The sequence below is a fragment of the Gallinula chloropus genome, assembly GCF_964237585.1.
Source record: "Gallinula chloropus genome assembly, chromosome: 7".
Classification (NCBI taxonomy): domain Eukaryota; kingdom Metazoa; phylum Chordata; class Aves; order Gruiformes; family Rallidae; genus Gallinula; species Gallinula chloropus.
The window spans coordinates 21,399,808-21,417,955 of record NC_140092.1 but is presented as its reverse complement, the minus strand read 5'-3'; the positions used below and the strand labels follow the sequence as shown (position 1 = coordinate 21,417,955).

General features: G+C 46.3%; 1 protein-coding gene across 1 annotated transcript in view; it reads left to right on the top strand.

Moving 5' to 3' along the window:
* Nucleotides 1-1,812: 1,812 nt before the first annotated feature.
* PRKG2 (protein kinase cGMP-dependent 2) overlaps nt 1,813-18,148 on the top strand; it is a gene marked incomplete at both ends in the record, with an annotated part of 29,259 nt that continues 12,923 nt past the window's right edge. The window contains 5 exons of the mRNA XM_084267001.1: nt 1,813-2,324; nt 9,812-9,978; nt 10,733-10,846; nt 14,814-14,919; nt 17,403-17,466. Coding sequence (XP_084123127.1) covers nt 1,813-2,324; nt 9,812-9,978; nt 10,733-10,846; nt 14,814-14,919; nt 17,403-17,466 — 963 coding nt within the window. The remainder of the gene's footprint in view (nt 2,325-9,811; nt 9,979-10,732; nt 10,847-14,813; nt 14,920-17,402; nt 17,467-18,148) is intronic.

Here is an 18,148-nt window from a genome sequence, read left to right as displayed (position 1 = left end):
GGGGAGGAGGACTCAATGATCTCCGGAGATCCCTTACAACACCTACAATGGTGTGAATCTGTGCAGTGCTGGGATTCCTGGGTCAGGAAGGACAGGGAGCTCCTGGAGAGGGGACAGAAAAGGGCCATGCAGATGCTGAGGGGACCAGAACATCTCTCTGACACAGAGAGGCTGAGGGACTTGGGGCTGTTCAGCCGTGAGAAGAGAAGCCTGAGGGGGATCTTCTCAGTGCTGAGAAACCCTTGAGGGGTGGGCTCAGGAGGACAGGTCAGTCTGTGTTCAGTGGTGCCCAGGGACAGGACAAGGGGCCGTGGACACAAACTGGAGCAGAGGAAGTCCCACCTAACCCTGAGGAGGAACTTCTTTGCTGGAGGGTGGCAGAGCCCTGGGCCAGGCTGCCCAGAGAGACTGGGGAGTCTCCATCTCTGGAGACATCCCAACCCCGTGATCCTGGGTACTGTCCTGTGCAGCCTGCTGGAGGGGACCCTGCTCTGGCAGGGGTGGGACTGGGGGATCTCCAGAGGTCCCTCCAACCCCCACCACTCTGTGAGTCTGTGAATATACACTTGGAAGACAGAAGTTCCTAACATTAGTGCGGTTAGATTATGAACTTTAATCATCATCTCTTTATGCAGTAAACCTGCTCTATTTCTGGATACAATCTAAACAGCAGGGCTTTTCTGTGCCCTGGGGCAGTCACTATCCTGTTGTGAAGGAAATTTGCAAATGTCTCTGATATCCTTTGTTTGAAAGGTAGTGACTGCCACTGCATTTGGCAGCAAAGGCTGCCACCCTGCTATGTGGGATGAGGAATTTCCTGTGATCTCCTTCTGTACTCTCTATAGCCCAACATTTCCTTCAGGTTGGTGGTTGGTTTGTTGTTTGGGGTTTATTTTAAATATGGTTGCACACTGAGCTGAGATCTTTGGTTAAGCTGCCTGCAGTGACAGGTGGAACACTTGAGTGATCTGAGAATACAAGAAGGACCTGGAGGTGCTGGAGCGTGTCCAGAGAAGGGCAACCAGGCTGGGGAAGGGGCTGGAGAGCAAATCCTCTGAGGAGCGGCTGAGGGAGCTGGGGTGTTCAGCCTGGAGAAGGGGAGGCTGAGGGGAGACCTTCTCCCCACCTCCACTGCCCTGCCAGGAGGGTGCAGAGAGGTGGGCGATGGTCTCTTCAGCCAGGGGACAGGAGATGGGACGAGGGGGAATGGGCTCAAGCTGCCCCAGGGCAGGGTCAGCTCAGCTGGGAGGGAAAAGTTCTTCCCTGGCAGAGTTGTGGGGCTGTGGCACAGGCTGCCCAGGGAGGGGGCTGAGTCCCCAGCCCTGGGTGTGTTTAACAGCCGGGGAGATGAGGTACTGAGAGATCTGGGTCAGCACAGGACAGGGACGGTTGGACTCCAGGAGCTTAAAGGGCTTTTCCATCCTGGTGACTCTGAATTCAGGCACACCTTTGGGCAGAGAGGAAGGACACATATTTACAAAATAATCTAGAAAAGATTAATAGAGAGAAGTCTTTCTGAAGCTGGGTCTTCCTAATTTTGCTATCCCTGGGCTTATACTGGAAGGCAGAAATGAAATCACATAGTTCTTCATGCAAGCAGGAGACCTGTCCTTTGCTCCTTTAACTTTCAGGACCAGAAAGGATAAAAGCAACCAACTGTGTTTACTCTAGTTGTGTATCTCAAGTTTATCTGCTAGTTAAATACTAAATCCCTTACTTACCATTCCATGATTTTAATTTTTTTCTTCTTCTTCTTCTTGGATAATGAAATAAAAGTTCAAATTTATTTTCTCAATTAGGTGTCTGGACAAAATGGGGAATGGATCAGTGAAACCCAAGCACCTGAGGTGGCCAGATAGACATGTGGCAAACCTCTCCATTGGCTGTGCTGGCAGCCAGAGGTTTTTGAAGGACCCAGGTCTTGGCTTCAGTATGATCAACGGGCAAGCTGATGTTCTTTGCAGCAGGGTGATTGAACTGGAAAAGGAGCTGAAGAGGAAAGATCAAGACTTGCAAGAGGGTCAAAGTCGTGTTGCTGAGCTTGAGGAACAGCTGGCTCTGAAGACTAAGGTCATAGCAGAACTCACCAAGGAGCTTCAGAACAAGTGTGTACAGCTGAACAAGCTGCAGGATGTGGTTAGCACTCAAGGGGAGCACTCTCTCCAGCTTTCTCCATTCAAAGTGGCCTCAAAGGCTCAGGTCTCTGCTGACAGGAGGAGAGGAGCCAAGGAAGGTGTATCTGCAGAGCCAACAACACAGCTGTATGATTTGAACAGGCAAGCTACCTTTTCCTTTGAAAAAGCAAGAGTCCATAAGGATTCCAGGTGAGTTCATTCCAGGGTGTTTATATGTTGGGGTTACAAGGGTATCACAGTTATCACATCATTATCCTCCTCTCCTGATAAATCAAGATTAAAATTATCCCTCTATAGACAGGCTTCCTCATTTGGTAGTTGGGTGCTGGCTGAGTTGGTGTATAACTTCAACCAAGAGCCATCTGTGTCCCACAGACTTCAGATGAAGAGTGATGGGTCCACTCTGCATTCTGGTTGAGGAGACTCCTATAGTATCTCTGGGATTTATCTTTACTGCCAGCTAAGCAGAACCTGAACCTCTTCTCACATCTGGGTCTGCCCAGTGCTTGCAGGTTAAGCTATAACTTTGGAGCAGCAATTAGCAGAAGGCTGGATGCCTCTATATGATTTCAGGATTCTTATTCCTGTAGCATAGGTGGCTTGGGATGGAGCAGGTGGCCCCTGCTCACCTCTCCCAGAAGCGATATGGACACTGATTCTGAGCTCTGTACAGAGTTTCTCACCCAAATTTCGACTCAGTCCGGTGTGAAATATAATTTTTTTTTTTTTTTGTCTGGGGTGGTTTTCCTCTTAGCAGCTTCCTCCCACCCTCCAGTTCCTGACAGTCATGGTGTAGGAGCCTAATTTTACTTGTTCCTCTTTGAATCCAGTTATACCTCTAGCCTTGGCAAGAGCCAGAAATATCTGTGATCACAGCTGACCTTGTGAACAGAGACTGGTATCCATAAATATACCTCAGACCCTCTTTTATCTTGCAGTGTAGACATAACCTGAGCATTTCCATTTCATAGAATCCCAGACTGGGCTGGGCTGGGAGGGACCCCAAGGAGCACAGAGCTCCAACCCCCTGACACAAGCAGGGACACCAACCTCCAGGCCTGGAGCTACACAAGGTTGCCCAGGGCCCCAGCCAACCTGGCCTTGAACACCCCCAGACACAGGGCACCCACCCCCTCTCTGGGCAGCCCCTTCCAGCCCCTCACCACTCTCTGCACAGAACTTCCCCCTAAGATCTCCTCTAACCCTTCCCTCCTCCAGCTTCACTCCATCCCCCTTGTCCTGCCAGTCTCTGCCCTTGAACAAGCTGATTCTCCTCCTGTTCCTCTGCTCCCTTCAAGGATGGGAAGGCTGCAATGAGGTCCCCCCACAGCCTTCTCTTCTCCAGGCTGAACCAGCCCAGCTCCCTCAGCCTCTCTCCGTAGGGGAGCTGCTCCAGCCCTCTGAGCATCTACATGGCTCCTCTGGCCCCTCTCCAACAGCCCCACATCTCTCTTGCACTGGGGGCCCCAGCTCTGGACACAGGACTCCAGCTGGGGCCTCACAGGGCAGAGCAGAGGTACTGCAGTCCACCAGACGGTTTTCCAGGGTGCCTTCAGAGCCAGAATCATAACAACACCAAGGGGTGAAGCAAAGAGAAGGGCTGGTTGGTTAGATGGGTGCAGCACAGACTTTGTTTCTGCTTTGAATGGCAAATATTGCAGCTTTAATAATCTAAACATGATGCTGTTCATGCAATAACAACAGAGCTAGACATTTTCCTTCTGAAGTGGCTCAGTGTTTCTAAAACCCTTTTTTTGTTGTGTACCAGCTTTGTTTTCTTGTTTTTCTGAAAGATTTACTGTACCATGTCAGGATGAAGGAGAAGTCCTCTTCCTTTTTCTTCCTTTCATTTTACAGTCTGGCTCAGGGATTGTAATATTTTTTTCTGCTCAGGCTTCCATAGATTCAGAACAACTTAGAACACACCATTCCTAAATTTACTCTGATATTTACCCCCATGGAAACAACTGACTGCTTAAGTATGCACTGTGATGGCAGTAAAAGTGCACTGTTCCCCCCTCCCCACCATGCTCAGCTTTTCTGTGATCTTCTTGGTACCTTTTTTTTTTGGTGTTTGCATGTTCTTGAATTTTTATTTAAATTCTTCTCTTCCACAATGGTCGTTAAACCTGGATTTGTCTGTCTGCTTATTATTGTTCTTCGAGTAAGTCATTTGAGAGTGAAGTGGAACATGTTGTTTGTTTGATTATCTAGGGCTAGGAGGTGTTGCTGGTCACAGGTCCCTACTTGCTGTGTGTGTTCCTTGGGGTGCTGTTTGTCACCTCTGGAAGAGGGCTCTGGATTCTCGTTTTGCTGTGCTGCACGATGTCAGCTTATGACATCGTAGCATTGGTGGGCATCAGCTTCAGCTGATGTTTGTGTCGCATCACTGTCATCCTGTGCACTAGACATCCCTCAGAACTGATTTTGGAGAGGCTGCACCTCAAGTGCTGGGTCCAGTTCTGGGCTCCTCATTCCAAGAAGGACCTGGAGGTGCTGGAGTGTGTCCAGAGAAGGGCAACCAGGCTGGGGAAGGGGCTGGAGGGCAAATCCTCTGAGGAGCAGCTGAGGGAGCTGGGGGTGTTCAGCCTGGAGAAGAGGAGGCTGAGGGGAGACCTTATCTTCAGGCAGCTTTTGAGAATTCTGAATCCCCTTGGGATGCTCATCCAGCATGCTTGTGCTGCCAGGTCACCTCAGCGTGCTCCAGGTCTTGGTTAGAGTCACAAACAATCGGTTTAAGATTATCACCCAGAGATCTGCTGAACAGCTAGAGGTGGGATGGCATCTGGGAGAGCATGGGCAGGTGTCTAGAGAAGGTTTTGCCCCAAAGAGTTTGGAACTTGGTTCGCAAACAACTCCAGGACCCTGATCAAGAGAGAGAATGTTTGAAAGGAAAATGCTGTGGGTGTTCTGAAGAGGCACAACTTACTGTGCTGTGCCCTTGCTACCACCTACCTGCTGCTCGATAGTAGGCAGCACTTCCAGGGGCAGAGAGGGAAGACAGGGGAACAGGCACTGTGACTGCTCAAGCCCCAGTGACATGCAGTGCCCCTGAACCAAAAAAACCACCCCATTTTGATATCAATTGCCTTCATACAGAAGAAGAAACACACAAAAAAGTGATTCACTCTAGAAGTGGTGATGAACCAGGACCATCACAGACCAGGAGGAAGAGGCTGAACCAGAGGTCATCACTCCATCCCTGTCCCTGGTTGAGCTGTGAGATACTCAAAAAGTTTTCAGTCACCATCCCAGCAAACACATCGGTACCTGGCTGGGATAACTGGGCCAGTAGCCTGGAATTTGAGGGCAGGGAAGCCAAGAAGCTGGGATCCCTGTCTAGAGAAGGGTGCATCAACAAGGTGATTGGGAAAAAGACAGAAGCCCTCAGCGTCTGGAGGTGACTTCTGTCGGGTGTGAGGGGAAGGTATCCCTTCAGTGATGTATGTCAGGCAGGGAAGTGGAACACCATGGAGAGAGGTGTCCAGCACCTGAGGGAATTAGCCACGCTGGAGATGGTTTATTATGACCTGGACAACGTGGTGTTACTCACCAATCCTGATGAAGTCCAATGTACCCAACTGATGCAATGACAGTAATGGACTGGGAAGGTGAAAAGGCACCAGCAGCGGATGAGGTGTCTGGCCAACTCTGGCAATGCAAAGAAAGCCTCTCTTCCTCCCTCATCTTGGCTGTGGAGAGATTGTCCCAAAATGCCAAATGACTCAAAGAGAGTGTGTCCTACGCCCTACCTATATGGACCAGTACTTCAGCTGCTAGGAGGGGGCGTTCCTCTCCTCAAGAGAGAGGATATAGAGGGTACACAGCATGAGGCATCCTGTAGTTTTACCTGTGTGACCACAGAGAGGATATGAGGAAGCAGAATGGAGAAACCTACCTTGACCCTGCAGGCATGAGTACATGAGTTGCAAGGCAAAACAGCCACAAAAAGGGATTCTTTCAGGAAAATGCCAGTTACCCAGACTAAATAGAAAGCCTAATCATATTCATGATCCCACCAAAGTAATTTTTAGAAGTGAGTAGCAAATACAGACCATGAAAGGGGGCCTCATGACCCTTCTTGTCCCACCAGGCAGACAAACCAGGGAGATTCAGACTGGACCCCCCCTTGCTTTCTAACCTCCTTCTCAGAGAGGTGTGGCTGGATCCAATCCTTCTCTCAAACCTGTCTGTCACAGAATTGTAGGAGTTGAAAGGGACCCTCAGGAGATCATTTGGTCCCACCCCATCCCCTCCCATCCCCTCCCATCCCATCCCAGCAGGTGGGTACATGTAGAGTTAACCTAGCCCCAGGGGCTAAAATAACCCTGTTTTAGCTGGTGTCTTGTAACAACCCCACCAGCAAGATTAACTTCTACATAATCTTGTACTCAGGACTAAGAAGAGTTACCCAGGAGGTCAAAGCAAAGCCCAACTTCACTTAAAACCAAGTAGCATGACAAAGCTTGCAAGCAACCCCACACCACCCCATATCTTCAGAGCAACAGATTGCAATCTGTAGAATTTAGTAAAATTAGAAGTGCTGCTATTCTTATATGCCAAGAATATGGTTAGAAATTTAGGAAGGAAGGAAAGAAGGGAAGATAAAAGTCCTGCAAGCAGCTGATTCCAGAGCCATGGTTATGATGCTCATGTGTCCTTCACTCTGTGGTCAACTGCACTTTCTGGAAACAATATAGCCTCCTACCCTGTACTTCTGGAAGCTTTAGTGCTTGTTTTAAGTACCAGCTTATGAGCCATTGCTGTATTTTATTGCAGTGTTGTATGCATGATGCAGGCCAGGGTGAATTAAATAAGCAAGGTTGTTTTTAGCAGAAAATGAAGTTAAGAGCTTCTATTCTAATAACCCTCTTGCTTTCAGCAGAAGCTTAGTTATGATCCCTACTTCTAAACACAATCCTCACCATAGCTACTTGATTTTATTTGTCTTGCCTCATCTCATTACTTTTCTTTTCAGTCATTATATGGCTGGAAACGTTGGAAGCCTGCTTACTTGCCCAAAGTGATTGCTCCTTCCTGGATTTTCCTCAGGAGATCTTCCCACATAACCTAGTTTTGATGATAACCTCACATTGTTTCATGATTATCAGCAAGAGCGTGCCTTAAATGCCTCAGAAAGCTGTTGGGGTGTTTGTTCTGCTGTGCAGCTTCCTTATGCCTGCGTGTGAGGAACACAGAGACTTAAATGCAGTCGCTTCAGCAGGAAAGGAAAACTACTTGGTAGGTCCATAAAAGCTCCATCAGTGCAGCAGTTGTTTAATTGGATTCATTTCTGGTAGGGATTCAAGGCAGTGCTTTATAGGAAGCCCTTGACCCAGAACGGATGCAAGTCAATCAGAACTCATAGATTGCCTATATATATATATATACACACACACACACACACATAGCCAGCGCTGTCTCTGTTCCACCTTGCACACCCAGTACATGAGATTGAGGCATTTGTCTCATAATCAGGCTCTTTCCTTCCAAATCTGAATACAAGCAAGGTCTTCCAGCTGAAAGGGATGAACAGGGGTGTCCAACAGCAATGGTGTTCTGATTTAAATACCTATATAAAGAAGAAAATAAACCATTCTTCAACAATTTCCTGGCCTTTAAGGTGCATTTGATCTGATTCATTCTGCCTACTTGCCTACTAGATTGAGGTCTCCATGGGACATGGAGATCCTACTTTATTTTCAGAATTTTTATTATCTTCCTTGTGCCACTTCTGCTATGAAGTGAGGTAAGATATTTCTTCTGGGACACCCAATCTAGGACTTATTTCTTTTAATATTACCTTAATTACTTCTCTTACCATAGTGGTGCGACGAGGGAAAGCTTCAGGCCAACCAGAAAAGTTATCTACTAACAAATATCTATGCAGGCTACATCTAGGCAACTCTAAAAACATCTACCTACTATAATTCCTCATTTTATGTTTCCCCCTATGGCTTGTTTTTTGTTTCTTTTCCTCACATTCGGATTATTAGCACAACACAGTGGAGATTTTTTAGTACTATATCAGCAATACTTCATATTTTTGATCCTATGCCATGTTTTTAGCAGCAAGGGCTAGTGCATCAGAACCCATATGTGTTTATTGGTATAATTTCTTTAGCATGAATTCCTTTTGGGGATTAGAAATTGTTTTAAAGGTGTCTCACACCATCATTTTCCAGTTTTTGTTCAGCTAATTGATCTTCCTTTTCAGATCCAACCTTCTCAGGGCTGATTCCTTTGCAACTGTTACCAGCTCTCTGATTTATTCCCTTTTTGGTGTGCCTGGCAATGAGTTACTGCAATGTTTGTCAGCTGTAATACACCTTGTAGCCATTTCATACTCTCCATTCCATATTTAACAGGGGTTCCTTGTGAATTCAAAGTCCTTTTTCTTTCCAGTTTGCATGGGCAACTCCAAATGTGCATTTTGAACCTGTGTGAATATCAGCTCTTTTTCCCAGTACTTATTCCCAGAGCTCTAATTAGAGCAATCAACTCTGCTTTTTGAGCCAAAGCCTTATTAGATCCAGAACGTGGTCTCTGGTTGCTACCACATGTCCAGCACATGTCTTCCTCCAGGCAGGAAGTTACTTCCATGTCTATATAATTCTAGATGGAGCTCAGTGAGGGAAATGTCTTGCAAATCTGGTCAACTGGATTGCTGGGTGGTTGTCAGGTGATCGTGCTGTAACTCATTTTGTTCTGGGATAGGCAGCAGAGTCACAGGACTGAAAGTGGCCATAATGTTGACATGCTGGAGCACTTCCAGAGGAGGGTGGTGGAGCTGGGGAACGTTTTGGAGCACAAGTCCTGTGAGGAATGGCTGAGGGAGCTGGGGATTTTTTAGCCTTGAGAAAAGGAGGCTGAGAGGAGACCTTATTGCTCCCTACAACTACCTGCAAGGTGGATGCAGAGATGTCCTGGTGGGTCTCTTCTCTCTGGTGACAAACAATAAGATGAGAGGGAATGGCTTGAAATTGCCCCAGGGGAGATTTAGGGTGGATATCAGGAAAAATTTCTGTACTGAAAGGGCTGTCAGGCATTGAAACAGGCTGCCCAGGAAGGTGGTGGAGTCACCATCCCTGGAGGGATGTAAAAGGTGTGTGGATGAAGTCCTTAAGAACATGACCTAGAGTTGTAGGGAACATGGAAGAGACTTGTGGGTTATTTCTCTAAACAGTTAGATGATGTCAGGAAAGGATGGTTGCTTGAAGAAGCCAGAAAACTGAGCTTGAGACAACCTGTAACTGTGTGTGTGCTCCCTGTTGTGATCTCTCTCCCAGAAAACAAGGGACACTGTTGCATGTGGTGTCATCATCTTGCCTCTCATGTGCATATAAGCAGAGTGAGGCTGTGGTTGGACTCAATGATCTAAAGGGTCTCTTCCATCCCAGGTGATTCTATGATTCTATGAAAGGGTGACATCATCTTGCTCCAGTAAAACACCTTGATACTCAGCCAGGAGACATGCAACAGTGTCCCTTGTTTTCTGGGAGAGAGATCACAGCATGGAGCACAAACACAGTTACCAGTGGTACCGGTCAGTGAGTGTTAGAAACATGAGGAAACGTCTTGAGATGATCAAATGCCTGATGTATAATATACCCCAAACACACTGGATCTTCTACACTTTATTGTATTTTATTGTATTATATTTTATTTTAAACCAGTGAGAAGAAGCTTATCACAGACGCCCTGAATAAAAACCAGTTCTTGAAGAGACTGGAGCCTCACCAGATCCGAGATATGGTGGAATGTATGTATGAAAGGACTTTCCAGCAAGGGAGCTACGTCATCCGACAGGGAGAGCCAGGCAATCACATCTTTGTTCTTAAAGGTGAATACTGTTTACTCATACAACACCTAAGAGTGAGAAACAAGGTAGTGATTTAGAAGTCTTTGCAGAAAACCACTGTTGTGCTCTTAAATCATTTATGCTGGCCATGCTGAGGGCAATGCATGTTTTACCTGTGACTTTTTATGAAGCAAAAAGCACCTCAGAAACTCAAACCTTGATTCCCTCCTATTTCATGACACCTTTCATTTGCAACAGCTCAGCAAATCCTTTCTGCTCTAGGTGCAACTGAACCTTTCTTCTCCAGAGGTATGATTTAAAATAGAGAAAACTGCTCAATGGTGATGCCACTTCTGAAATGAACTCATTTTTTAGCATTCATTAGAGCTTATACTACTTTTCAGACTGAGGTCTCAGCTTGCTTTTCTCAAAACTTAGACTTTTTATTAAAAACAGATACTTGGTTTTTCTCAGGGGAAAAAAACCCAACCCAGACAACACCTAACAAAGCCAAAACCAAGCTTTAGGATACAAATAGTTTCTTAAAATAATGCCAATAGGTCTGAAGTAATCTCACCACAGTCAGAGGGTGAGGGAGCCCTGGGACAGGCTGCCCTGGGGGGTGTGGAGTCTCCTTCTTTGGAGAGATTCCGGACCCATCTGGACGCCGACCTGTGTGTCCCAGTCCCATTCTCTAGGGAGTGGTAGAAGCCAGAAATACATTGGTACCTTTTCCCTTCACTCTGTGTGCTTGGGCTCAGTTTTAATACCTGTTACTCTGACGACTTTTTGACAGAGGGCAACCTAGAAGTCTTTCAGCAGAATAAACTCCTCTCCTCCATACCTGTGTGGACGGCGTTTGGGGAATTAGCCATTCTGTACAACTGCACACGGACAGCCTCAGTGAAAGGTACCCAAGGGTTGCTTTTTAATAACTTTATTCTAAATGAAAATGATGTACCTCTGTGAGGCCCCTGTTAATATCCAGATTTTCTTTGAACCTTTCATTTAATAGATGATGGTGTGTTCTGTTTTTCTAAGACAATAAGAAGGACATTGAGGTCCTTGAACAAGTCCAGAGAAGGGCAACCAGGCTGGGGAAGGGGCTGGAGGGCAAATCCTCTGAGGAGCAGCTGAGGGAGCTGGGGGTGTTGAGCCTGGAGAAGAGGAGGCTGAGGGGAGACCTTCTCCCCACCTCCACTGCCCTGCCAGGAGGGTGCAGAGAGGTGGGCGATGGTCTCTTCAGCCAGGGGACAGGAGATGGGACGAGGGGGAATGGGCTCAAGCTGCCCCAGGGCAGGGTCAGCTCAGCTGGGAGGGAAAAGTTCTTCCCTGGCAGAGTTGTGGGGCTGTGGCACAGGCTGCCCAGGGAGGGGGCTGAGTCCCCAGCCCTGGGTGTGTTTAACAGCTGGGGAGATGAGGTACTGAGAGATCTGGGTCAGCACAGGACAGGGACGGTTGGACTCCACGGGCTTAAAGGGCTTTTCCAACCTGGTGAGTCTGGGATTCTGTGATTTTCTACAGTAAGCTTGTGTTTCCTTCCTTGAGTTCTTTCTCCTGGGAACTCAAACAATACAATGCCGTGAATATATTTCCATCTCTTGGATGGCATGACCTCTAACAGGCACCTCAAAGCTAGCCAGATCTGTCCTAAACTAGCTGCTAAGGAAGGATTTTATTTGAGTATTGAGTGATTTAGTAGCAGCGATGGTCTTTGGCTCTTCTTGTGTCAAATGTAGCTCCAAGGCTGAAATACTGGTGAGTTTGCGAAGATACTATAACCATGTGGGGTTTTTTCACTAGAGCAGATAAAGTTTAATTCAAGAAGAAATAAAATATGTAGTTGCTTTCATACTTCTTTGAGTTTTATATCATTAAGTAACCAAGTCTTGCCAAGGTAGTGGGAGTTCTGAAGCTTCTAGGTGAGATGTTCTGCATTTCTGAGGTAAACACTGGCTCTTGCTTTGTGTTTGTCAGCTAACCAGGATCACAGAATCATAGAACAGCATGGGTTGGAAGGGACCCCAAGGATCATAGAGCTCCAACCCCCTGCCACAGGCAGGATGGAGTTAAGTGTTGCCAGGGCACAAATATCCCTCTTCCTGCATAAGACTCTGTATTCATCCACTAAATACCCTTTGATTCCTTTAATAACCTGCCATAATTATCCTCTGACAATCAGTGAGCAAGCAAACATGATTAAATTCAACGTTTTTCCTCTCTCCACCACCAGTCTGAAGGCTAATCTACGTTTTTATCTAAACCCATTGAAACTTTGAACACTTGGAAGTGTTCGTCTTGACTTAAAAAGAAGCAAATGGAGTAACCCCCCCCCCCCCCCAAAAAAAAAAGTTGTTTGCTTTAGAAGCTTCTGGTCTTTCTTCCTGCATCCAGTCCAAGCAGTTCATCACTGCTGGCTGTGCAGATGGAAGTTATTACATGTTATCTGGTTTTGTTGCTGCCTGATGAACAGGATGGCATCAATAATGTGATTATTTTACTTACTAGCACGCTCTTCTACTTGGATACTTTCCCTGTTTTACTTGTTTTTCCCTGTGTATAGTACCAGCATGAGCATTATAGAGAAGTGGTTTTGCATAATAAGATGTCATGCTGCTTTAGGCCTTTTTTAACATTAATTGGTTTCAGGGTAGGACAAGAATTGTCCAATTATGGTTGAGAAAGGGTGTTTGAATCCTTAAAACCAGTGCAGAAAGTCACCTCTCCCCAGTAGCATTCCTGGGTTTCTTGTGGATGAAGAGCAGTTTAAAACTGAGCATGACTACTAAATAGAAAGGTGAAAACCCTGTCTTGATGCTGGATCTAGTGACCCTTTTACCTGCAGCCTTTGAAAGCTAACAGGTGAAGAATTTTGACCAGACAGCATTTCCATGGCTGCTGCTATCCACCAGCATCTTCCCATGCAGTAGCTATATTTGAAGCTTACTCCTCTAATTCTGATTTTTTTCTTCATCTCATCTTATCTTTGAGATTACAAGCTCTTTTTTCCCCAGCTATATAATTGCTTTATTTATTTAAGGTGCAAGATAGAGGAAATGCACCTGTGATACAGCTTGGATATGTGCTGTATTTTCTTCACCCAAAGCAAACTAAAAGATGTTATTTGGAGGAAAAACAAAACCAAAGCAATGACTTTGTTCTCCAAGCATCCCAGAGTAATTTTTGAGCCATTCTGATAAATAGCTGTTAGCTTATCAGGGTTGAGTACAAGGACCAATCACTCTGCATGATTTTAATGCTGCCATTTTATTTCCTGTAAGAATGAATCCATTTGGGATAAAGGAATAAATTGCTCTATTTTTTTCTTGCTTAACTTCCCTTTAGCCAAAGAAACCAGGTTTGTTCCTTCTTATGACAGGAAAACCAGTGAATCATAGAATCCCAGACTGGTCTGGGTTGGAAGGGACCCCAAGGATCACAGAGCTCCAACCCCCTGCCACAGCCAGGACCAACAACCTTAGTTGGACAGGGGAGAAAGTGTATATTAAGAGGCTCAGGAGACAAAATAAGGACAGGGAGAGATCATCCTGTCAGCAATGACATGGGCAAAACAGACTCAACACAAAGTGAAGAAGAGAGAAACTACCTAATTTATTACACTACACTACAAAGAACAGTGAAACCAGAGTCAGGAGCGTTACCAGATCTTAAACCAAACACAACTAGATCTTTTAAGAACACTTTCCCCCCACCACTCCCTTCTTTGCAGACTCTTGTCAGGATTTTGCTCCCTTCTTCCCCCGTTTGCAGTGCAGGGGGGCAGGGACTGGGGAAAATGGGGTTCTCGGTTACTTCTTCATGAGCTGTTTTCCTCTTTCAGATCTTAAAACACCTTTAACCTCCCTCCCCTGGCTCCCTTCTTATCAGACTTCACTCTAGTCATGATTCCACTCCCTTCTTCCCCCACTCGCAGCACAGGGGGCAGGGACTGGGAGATGGGGCTTCGGTCAGTCCCTTGCAAGTTGGTTTCTTTCTTGGCCGGGGGGGGGATTCATTCCACGCCCTCCCCCTGCTGCACCGTGGGGTCTCACCCACAGGACACAGTCCTCCATGAACTTTTCCAACGTGAATCCTTTCCCACAGGGCTTTAGCTGTTCATCACAGTGTCTCTCAGTCCCAGTCCTCCACAGGATTCCAAGCCTCCCCCAGCAAACCTGTTTGACACAAAACTCTCTCTCGCTCATCTCTGTGTCTCTGATTCTCCTCATGGCTGCGAGTGCTGGCAGGGGCTTGTTCCAACGTAGGGTCACAGCATCTCCTCTCTGTCTCCAGCTGCTCCATCCAGCGTGGAGCCCCTCCACGGGCTGCAGGTGGGGTCTGGGCCTTTCCCATGGGTCTCTCCAGGGGCTGCAGGGGCATCTTTCTCTCCGGCACCTGGGCCGCCTCCTCCTGCGGCCTTGCTGTCTGCACAGCTCGTTACCTCTTCTCGCTCCTTCTCCGGTGGCAAAATGCAGCTGCTGTCGGGTTGTTTTCTCCTCTCTGTGATTCTCAGAGGCGCTCGACTGTCTCTCGGGCCGCGACTTTGGCCTTGAATTGCTGGTTGTTTATAGTTTAGGCTGGCAGAAAACTGCAGCTGCTGCTTAAAGAAACCCTCTCAGCAGCACAGCCTCACAACACTGCAACACACAGCTCGATGGAGCATTTGGCAATCTCCACCTTACTTTAGTGAGCATCATTTAGGTGGGAGCTAAACTTCTTAACAAGGCTGACTGCTGTAGGTGCTGGATAGTTTAAAATTTGGCCTTGGGCATTTGGAAAGAGCTAGGCTGTCTTGTTCCATGACCCAACACTGTAAAATCTTCCCATCAATCATTTGGCAAATATCATTGATTTTATTGGGTTTTGTTTTCTTAAAGCCATCACCAATATTAAAACATGGGCATTGGACAGAGAAGTGTTCCAAAACATCATGAGAGTGAAAGCACAAACAAGACAAGAGCAATACAGGAACTTCCTTAGAAGGTAAATACAATGAATTTCTATTTCTAACACTAGTTTGGGCTGCTTCTAAAGGTGCACAACAAACTACACCTGCCTCAGAGAGACACTTTGAATGCCAAAAGCCTCAGAAACCTGTATATTTACCTCTCTTGATATTTTTTTTAGGATACATAGGACAATTTTTCTCATTTTGAATGTTTTTCTTCTGTATTACATTAGGAAACAGCAATAGGTTAAATAGTTAAATCCTCTAACTAGAAGTTAATTTGCTGCTGGAGTAGATTAAGAAATATTCCTCATCCCTTGGAGAACTGGATATGAGAACTGCCTTAATTTCTGAACTAATTCCAACATAAATTACTAGGGAAGCTGTAGAGGGGTGTAGTCATTCTCTGTCCTGTGGGGAACACTGAGAGATGTACTAGTGCTTTTTCCTTAGGAAGAAGATCGAATTAGAGGTTCCAAAATGCAATTAGCTGATTTCCTATTGGCTTTCTTTAATGAAGAGTGACCACTGTGGTATGGCTTGATACTGAGATCTCAAGCCTGGCAGTGCAGTGTCTTGTGTATTTTTATATCCATATCCATTTTTGATTTCTACAAATACATCCTTGATGAGCCTGGGTAGCAAGATTGATACCTTGAACAAAGGCTGAAGGATTCTGCTGTGCCCTTGGTGGTAGTTCTCTTGTGTTTGCTTGAGCAACTTTGGTGTGTACAAACAGGAGGCTCAAGAAACCTTGGGCTGATGTTGAGTAGTGGAACAGAACATATGGCTTCCAAGAACAGAAGTGGGGACATCAGGCTCTAAGAAGAAGGAATAAGAAGAGCCAAGGGGATCCTGGGGAGCATTAAAAGGAGTGTGGCCAGCAGGTCAAAGGAGGGGATCCTTCCCCTCTGCTCTGCCCTGGCCAGGTCTCACCTGGAGGGTTGTGTCCAGTGCTGGGCTCCCTGGGACAAAACAGCCAGGGGTCTCCTGGAGAGAGTCCAGCGGAGGCTGCGAAGGGGATGAAGGGCCTGGAGCATCTCCCCTGCCAGGAAAGGCTGAGTGAGCTGGGGCTGTTCAGCCTGGAGAGAAGCAGCCTGAGAGGGGATCTGATCAATGGGGATCAATAGCTGAAGGGTGGCACACAGGGGGACATGGGCAGCCTCTTCTCAGGGTCTGTGGGGACAGGACAAGGGCCGATGGCCTCAAGTTGGAGCCCGGGAAGTTCCGCCCCAATGTGGGGAAGAACTTCTTCCCAGTGAGGGTGAGGGAGCCCTGGGCCAGGCTGCCCAGGGGGTGTGGAGTCTCTTTGTCTGGAGAGATTCCAGCCCTGACCTGTCCCAGGGACCCTGGTTTGGCAGGGGGTTGGACCCCATGGGCTCTGGATGTCCCCTCCCACCCCTACAAGTCTGTGATGCTGTGATTCTGTGAATACAAAGAAGGGTGCATCCAAGGACAAAATTTTACAACCCGGTGACTGACGGCGTCCTGGAGGGATGTTGATAGACCAGCAGAAGGCTGATTGGACCCAAGATAAGGAACTCATCTTCCAGAGGCAAAGTGATGAACTGCAGAAAGACCATATAAGGAAGAACAGACCCAGAGTACATGGAAAGAGCATCATCAAACACCACTAGGGACTACCAAAGGGCCACCAAAGACCCTCACAGAAGACCCTCTGAGACTTAAAGTGCATGTGTAATGAAGATTGCACAAATCTTCATTACACAAACAATTAGTTCCAGGAAATAGAGCAAATAATGTATGGCCATTGTGGGAAATCTGACATATACATAAACAACTTAATGAATATACAAAAAATGAGTTGTATAAAAATGCCCACCTCTAATGAACTGTTTTTCATGTTAGGTTGGAGCTACACCCATGCATCTGCTTTCTGAAACTCCAAAATCAAGTCTTAGGGAGTTCCTTAACTGACTTAGAGAGAGCTCCAAGATTTCCAAACCTTTACAAGTCTGAGTGCTCAGGGTGGGAATTTTTAAATTTATTCTTACCAGCAAGATCACAAAGGTATCACTTTGGTGGTTGGATTCTCTTTTACCAGCTGTCCCAAGCTGTCACCTTCATCTGGTCTTGCAGTCTCTGCAGCGCATTTGAAAATGCATTATTGGATTACTATAATGTCTTGGTTTGCAGCTAATGGATTCTCCATGACTGAATCTTCAAATTATTCGTTATTTAAATTATTCCAATTATTTAGTGCCTGCTAGAGCTTTTCCCCTGCTGAAATACAAAGTCAATTTACAAACTGACCAACATTTGCCACATTTCTAAGCTGTGCAAGTTCTGTTTATCTAAAAAACAAGGTGAGAATGCTTGAACCTCCCAAATTAAGGCTCTGGTTTATATAGCTAAAGAGCACCACCAGTTTAGCCAGTTATAAAATGTGGTTGTGCTAATTGTTTCCATGAGATTATGAAAAATGTGTTAATAATAGTGACTTTTGGGTGGTTGGGGGGTTTGTTGTTGTTTGTTTTGCATTTCTGTCTCCTGGAAGTGTGTCCCTGCTGAAAAACTTACCTGAAGATAAGTTAACCAAGATCATGGACTGCCTGGAGGTGGTAAGATGCTGTTTAATTCTTCTAAATAGTGGTCAGTAAGCTTTTGAAAATAGCAAAGAATAAATAAATCAAACCAAATCCAAAACCCAACTGAGCTATTTTTAGTATTCCAGTGGTTTTGGAGAAGGCAGAGTAGAATTCCAGGTTGGCAGCAACTTTAGTGGCATAAACTACATCATATGTAGCATGGAAGGAGTCAGGCAGTCAGTAAAAGGATCTATAATCCAGCCTTTATTAAGTCCAAATGTGCTGTCCAGGTGTCTGCCTCATATTTGGTACCAGGTCCTACCTGTTTGCAGTGTAGGTGTGTAACTCTTTCACATGCCTTGGAGCACCTACACTGAAACTGGCCAAATATCTGTGTATCTTGGTGCTGCATCTGCCAGCAGCCTTTGGGAGGTAAAGGCTTGCTACGTAGTCATAGCTGTGATGTTTTCCAAGAGCAGTGGTAGCTGTTGATGCTTTTGGTGTAGGGAAGGTCTGTGGGAACCCCAGTTGGGAACAGTTCTGCAGATGAAGAGCAGAAGTTCCTTAGAAAATGAACAGTCCTGAGCTGGAGGATGCAGATAGTGATGCATGGCCATAGCACAGGTGGAGGAGGGGATGAGGTGTTCATTATGGGAAACAGCAAATGGCCTTTGCACAGCAGAAACATAGAGTGGTCAGGGCTGGAAAGGACCTG